The sequence below is a fragment of the Salminus brasiliensis genome, chromosome 20 (genome assembly GCF_030463535.1).
Source record: "Salminus brasiliensis chromosome 20, fSalBra1.hap2, whole genome shotgun sequence".
Lineage (NCBI taxonomy): Eukaryota > Metazoa > Chordata > Actinopteri > Characiformes > Bryconidae > Salminus > Salminus brasiliensis.
The window spans coordinates 29,869,984-29,875,983 of record NC_132897.1 but is presented as its reverse complement, the minus strand read 5'-3'; the positions used below and the strand labels follow the sequence as shown (position 1 = coordinate 29,875,983).

The following is a 6,000-nucleotide window of genomic DNA, read 5'->3' as shown; positions in this document are numbered from 1 at the left end:
TATCAGCAATGAAAATTTTGCCAAAAAATCTGGTTTTATTTAACTCACATTCTCTTGGTTGAGAGTGAGGCTTTTAAGTCTAGCTTTAAAAATACTATTGTCCCAAAGCATGTATGACATTATACATGTTAGGTTACCTGTTTGCCTGCTGTATGTCAATGTATATTCTGACTATGTTTGGGTGTTTTATCTTTGGAGGTGTGAGAATGGGAGGGCTCTGTAACAGTTCACACAATCCAGCTTTTACCTTTTGCTAAAGGTAAAAAGGTACTCGTCTGTGTGGTTGACATGTTGGCTGTACTGAGGGGTCAAAGTGTAATTTAACCTAAGAATTACAAAGCTTTTTATTATCACCAAAAACTGATTATCAGACCCAGGTCTCCAGCAGTGTTTTTTTAACACTGTAGATGTAAACTTGGTAGAATATGTGGATGATGGCTACATTCCAGCATGAAAAGTGAAATGTGGCTTTCACTGCCAATGTTTACTGCAGCCCCTGAATCAGTCAGCACTGAAATGTCTACTGACCATGCACATTGTGGCCAGCTTTTTCCAGAGTGTGTTTTTATATATACTTACATGCCCTTTCATTACTATGCCAAATCTGGTATATTTTGTAGCTTATGTAGCATGCATTAATTCTCCAGACTAGTGGTTCTTCTAATCCTGCTGCTGGATCCTGCACTTTTTTGTGTTTTCTCTGCTCCAACACAAGACTTCATCTGAGGATGGCCTTCATAATGGGTCATTGAGCCTCGTTAAATCAGGTGTTTTGGGAACAAGTAAGAAAAACACACAAAAATGTAAAATTACTGCTTGCTGAAGGTAATGGTTGATGGACAATTCTCAACATGACATGTAAAAACTCCAGGAACACAATGATCTGACACTCATTGTAGCACCACACACATCACAATGTGGTGCAATGGTCCACTCCAATGCACACTCTTGGACAGTGTAGAGGGGGGCTGATAACTTGTGTAACAACATCACTGGAACGATGGGGCCTATAGGCCAACCCCTGAAAAACCAATAGCAGGTAATGTTCTCCTGGTATTCACCAAACCCAGACTTTGGCATTATTGCTTCATGTAGGCTATATGTACATGTAGTTAATATAAATGAATTTGTAGTTATTTCATTTAAAATTACATTTAGTTTTAAAAATTAAATATGTACTTTATCTATAAGTAGAACTGTAACATTTCTGTTATTCATTAGGCACCACTTGCTCCAAGTTCTATAAAAATCTTTTCCATAAACCCAGAAACCTGAAGAGAACTTGGAGGTTCTTGAAACCTGAATGTAGCTTATCTACACATCTGGAGAAATATGTTTCTCTAAATTGGTAAGGTATTTGCATTAAATGAGCAGTTTAAATAAAATGCTGATGCAAAAAAGTCCAGATACAGGCATTGTACATCAAGATGTTTATTTTAATTGTGACACAAATCAATATCACCTCAGTTGAATTCTTCTTTTACACATCTGTATTATGTCTCAGATGTGCAGAGGTAACACAGGAACGGTTAATGCAACAATAAATTAATATAATAAATACCAAGTACAGCACATATCTTTGTGTTCTATTTTTGCAGATGCCTTTTGACAAACCCATTATTCTTCCTCTGAAAGACGGAGGGAGTGTCCTTTATAGCAGCAACCACATCAAATGCACTGCATAAATACACTCCAAACTGTGTTCATTTTAAACATTGTGGAGCAGATATTACTTCAGAAGCCATTATATGTTACAATAGCTCCATTCAAGTTACACGTAATATTTCACCATAAGCATGGAAGTAATGAGTAAAATCTATTAGAGTTACAATAAATGCAAGTATTGTCTTACTACCTCTTTTAAAGTTCAGGAAGGAACACAGTGAACCCCACAAAACTGCCAATTCAAACAGCCAAATAAGTTTTTTTTCTGTTTACATTTTTGGAAGAACAAAGTGAAAATGGTGAAAACCTGGTGACCAGAGAAAAACTTCCATATTAAACACAGAAGCTTTTGTATATATCTATAAAGTACATGTACTTTTACACATAAAGCATTTTGGTATCAGAGGGGAGAAAACTTTACAGAATGCCTATAAAATATTTAGCAGACAATTGCAGAAAGGGTAAACCTAAAATGAGTACCCCAAAACATATCGGTGGTATTATAGAGAATGGCATGGGCATGGCTCTCACTAACAGAATGGCAAAAGAAGAGGAGGTGTAGTAGCATAATTGCATACATGTGATAGGGAAATGTTAAGTGCTATGCACTTCTGGTCAGCCATGACCATAGACAGACTGCACCAAAACACATTTTGCAAAAAGCTCAAGTTATGACCCTTACCTTTTCCATACCAGGAACCAAAATGAAAAAAAAAGATACTTAATTCACAACTTAATATATTATTACAGCTTGAATTTGTATGTCTTGCAAGTAAAATATATGCACCTTTATCGATACAGGCAGAAAATTCCTCAAGTATGCACAAAGCAGTCCATCTGTCTGTTACTATACAGTCATTCATATATGCCTGTCCAAAACACATGCTAAGTTTTAGTTTAACAGTTCCTTTTTGATAAGAATGCTAAACATCTTTTCTAGTCTTTGTAATCTATGAAGTAAGAGGTAGTCCTTTCTCAAGTCATTTCTAAACGCTCTAAATATGCATGTTAATACTCTAGACTTTTTGCTCTACACCTCTAAATTCATCTTCAAATCTTAAGCAGCATTGCTGTTAATGAAGGTGTGTAAACAAGCATCAACAAAGCTGAAAAAGGCAGTAGTAAGGTCACAGAAAGGGAAATATTTAGAAACGTAAAAAAGGTGATTTAAGATCACAGAAAAAGTGCAAGGAAGCAAATGATTGGGAAAGATAGAAGAAAAATAGAAAACGTGATGTCACATTCTTTTTCTATGGACAATGAAACAACTGTGTGCCATTACCACCATCCAGTGACAAAAACAGTGGCCACTGCCTAAAGGATTTGACTGTTCGGATTCAACTTACAAAAAACAAAGCTCCAGTTTTTGAAGGCAAGTGGGGCAAGGGCCCCTTCAGTCTTTCTTGGTATAAGAGAAAAGAGAACTCGAGGAACCCACATTTATAATTATAATGAGAAAATCAGGGTGACCATAAACCTGGATAATGGGGATTTGTGTTATGTAGTGTGGCATGTAGTATAGCTGGAAGAGAGTCTCTATCCACTTAGGGGATCCTCACGGTAGTGTATAGCACAGCGTAACTTCTCCAGCATCACATCTAGGGAGGAGTACTGGGGCAGCTTCACCATGAACATGCAGGTTTCCACTCGAATGTGACGCAAGTCTGGTGAACCTAAAACACATAAAATATTAATCACACCTGTATATGCTTTCTAAAATCAAAATCAGAAAAAAAAATTTGACTCTTACTTATACCCATATCTACCCACTAACTCCCACTGTGTAAAAGAAGCTAAGTGTGGGTTCTTAGGTAAATAGCTGTGTAACTATAGAAACAAAAATGAAATCTGTTTGCTTTTCTTTGTCTCATTCAACTGAGAGCATGACCTTTGTACCAGGTGGCTGTTAGAAACTGACCTAATAATAGACAAAACTTTTCAAATAATTTTTCAAATAATTTCTCTTCCCCTGAATTTCACTTACTTCCCCTGAATTTTTCTTATTTTACTGTGATTTAAAGGTTTTAATTATCACCTAACAACATTTCCATTGGTGTTACTTGATATGTATTATAAGGTACATAAACATTTCTTCAAATATAAATTCTTCCGCTTTAAAATATCTGAAATAATACATTAAAACAAAATTACATGATCAGGTAGATGACAGCTTTATTACCATGAGTTACTGCAATGACTTGCTACACATGTGGATAAAATTGTTGGTACCTCTCAGTTAATGAAAGAAAAACCCACAATGGTCACAGAAATAACTTGAATCTGACAAAAGTAAAAATAAATAAAAATTATATGAAAATGAACAAATGAAAATCCGACATTGATTTTGAACCATGGTTTAACAGAATTATTTTAAAAAGTAAACTCATTAAACAGGCCTGGACAAAAATGATGGTACCCCTGAAAATAATGTGACCAAAGGGACATGTTCAATCAACTGTGTCCACTAATTAGCATCACAAGTGTCTACAATCTTGTAATCAATCAATCAGTGGGCCTATATATAGGGTTACAGGTCACTGTGCTGTTTGGTGACATGGTGTGTACCACACTCAACATAGACAAGAGGAGGCGAAGGATGGAGTTGTCTCAGGAGATTAGAAAGAAAATTTTAGACAAGCATGTTAAAGGTAAAGGTTATAAGACCATCTCCAAGCAGCTTGATGTTCCTGTGACTACAGTTGCACATATTATTCAAAAACGTAAGATCCATGGGACTGTAGCCAACCTCCCTGGACGTGCTGCAGGAGAAACACTGATGACAAATCAAAGAGACAGATAATACAAATGGTAACAAAAGAGCCCAGAAAAACTTATATGTTATAAGTTATAAGATATTAAAAGTGAACTCAAGGAACATCAGTGTCAGATCGCACCATCCGTCATTGTTTGAGCCAAAGTGGACTTAATGGGAGACGACCAAGGAGGACACCATTGTTGAAAACAAATCATAAAAATGCCAGACTGAAATTTGCCAAACTACATGTTGACAAGCCCCAAAGCTTCTATGAGAATGTCATATAGACAGATGGAACTTTTTGCCAAGGCACATCTGCTCTACGTTCACAGATGGAAAAATGAAGCATATCAAGAAAAGATCCCTGTCCCTACTGTGAAACATGGAGGAGGCTCTGTTATGTTCTAGGGCTGCTATGCTGCATCTGGCACAGGGTGCCTTGAAACTGTGCAGGGTACAATAAAATCTCAAGACTATCATGGGATTCTAGGGAGAAATGTGCTGCCCAGTGTCAGAAAGCTTGGTCTCAGTCGCATGTCATGGGTTTTGCAACAGGATAATGACCCAAAACACAGCTAAAAACACCCAAGAATGGCTAAGAGGAAAACATTGGACTATTCTGAAATGGCCTTCTATGAGCCCTGACCTAAATCCTATTAAGGATCTTTGGAAGGAGCTGAAACATGCAGTTTGGAAAAGGCACCCTTCAAACCTGAGACAACAGGAGCAGTTTGCTCATGAGGAGTGGGCCAAAATACCTGCTGAGAGGTGCAGAAGTCTCATTAACAGTTACAGGAATTGTTTGATTGCAGTGATTGCCTCAAAATATTGTGCAACAAAATATAAAGTTACCATCATTTTTGTCCAGGCCTATTTTATGATAGGCCTTTTATCTTTGAAAATAATTCTGTTAAAGCATGGTTTAAAATCAATATCGGACTTTCATTTGTTCATTTTCATAGAATTTCTATTTATTATTACTTTTGTCAGATTTAAGTTATTTCTGTGACCATTGTGTTTTTTTCTTTCATTAACCGAGGGGTACCAACAATTTTGTCCATGTGTATAATAGTATTCCAATAATGGCTTATGGAAACTTCAGTTAGTCCAGCATGCTGCTGTCACAAGAACTAACTAACATGTCTACCATTTTACAGATCCACAAAAAAAGGACATACCTATGGCCCCATCTGGTGGGGCAATTTTCATTGGGTAGGGTGGAACATGAGCTGTGTCTGGTCCACCATCCTTGCAGGGACAGGTGAAGGGGATACGCTCTTGATTGCAGGCAAACTTAATGAATTTACAGAGCTCTTCCTGTGTGAATATCTCCAGTGCTGTCCAGAAGAACTCAATGTGTTGATCTGTCTCCATCAGCCCCACCTGGTACATAGTGTGAGCCTGAAGAAGACACTGTGATTAGTAGGGGGATAAGGTATTATAATACCTCAACACATACAGTGGGGAAAAAAAGTATTTAGTCAGTCACTAATTGTGCAAGTTCTCCCACTTAAAAAGGTGAAAGGGCCCTGTAATTGACATCATAGGTAGACCTCAACTATGAGAGACAAAATGAGAAA

The 6,000-nt window shown here is 37.1% G+C and overlaps 1 protein-coding gene across 3 annotated transcripts in view; it reads right to left on the bottom strand.

The window, feature by feature from the left end:
- Positions 1–1,415: 1,415 nt before the first annotated feature.
- Positions 1,416–6,000, bottom strand: part of LOC140542097 (probable E3 ubiquitin-protein ligase HECTD4) — an 87,827-nt gene continuing 83,242 nt past the window's right edge. For all 3 annotated transcript variants that reach the window (XM_072664932.1, XM_072664933.1, XM_072664934.1), the window contains exons 75-76: positions 5,599–5,821; positions 1,416–3,338 (exon numbers count right to left, since the gene is read on the bottom strand). In XM_072664932.1, coding sequence (XP_072521033.1) covers positions 3,202–3,338; positions 5,599–5,821 — 360 coding nt within the window. In that variant the 3' untranslated portion in view covers positions 1,416–3,201. The remainder of the gene's footprint in view (positions 3,339–5,598; positions 5,822–6,000) is intronic.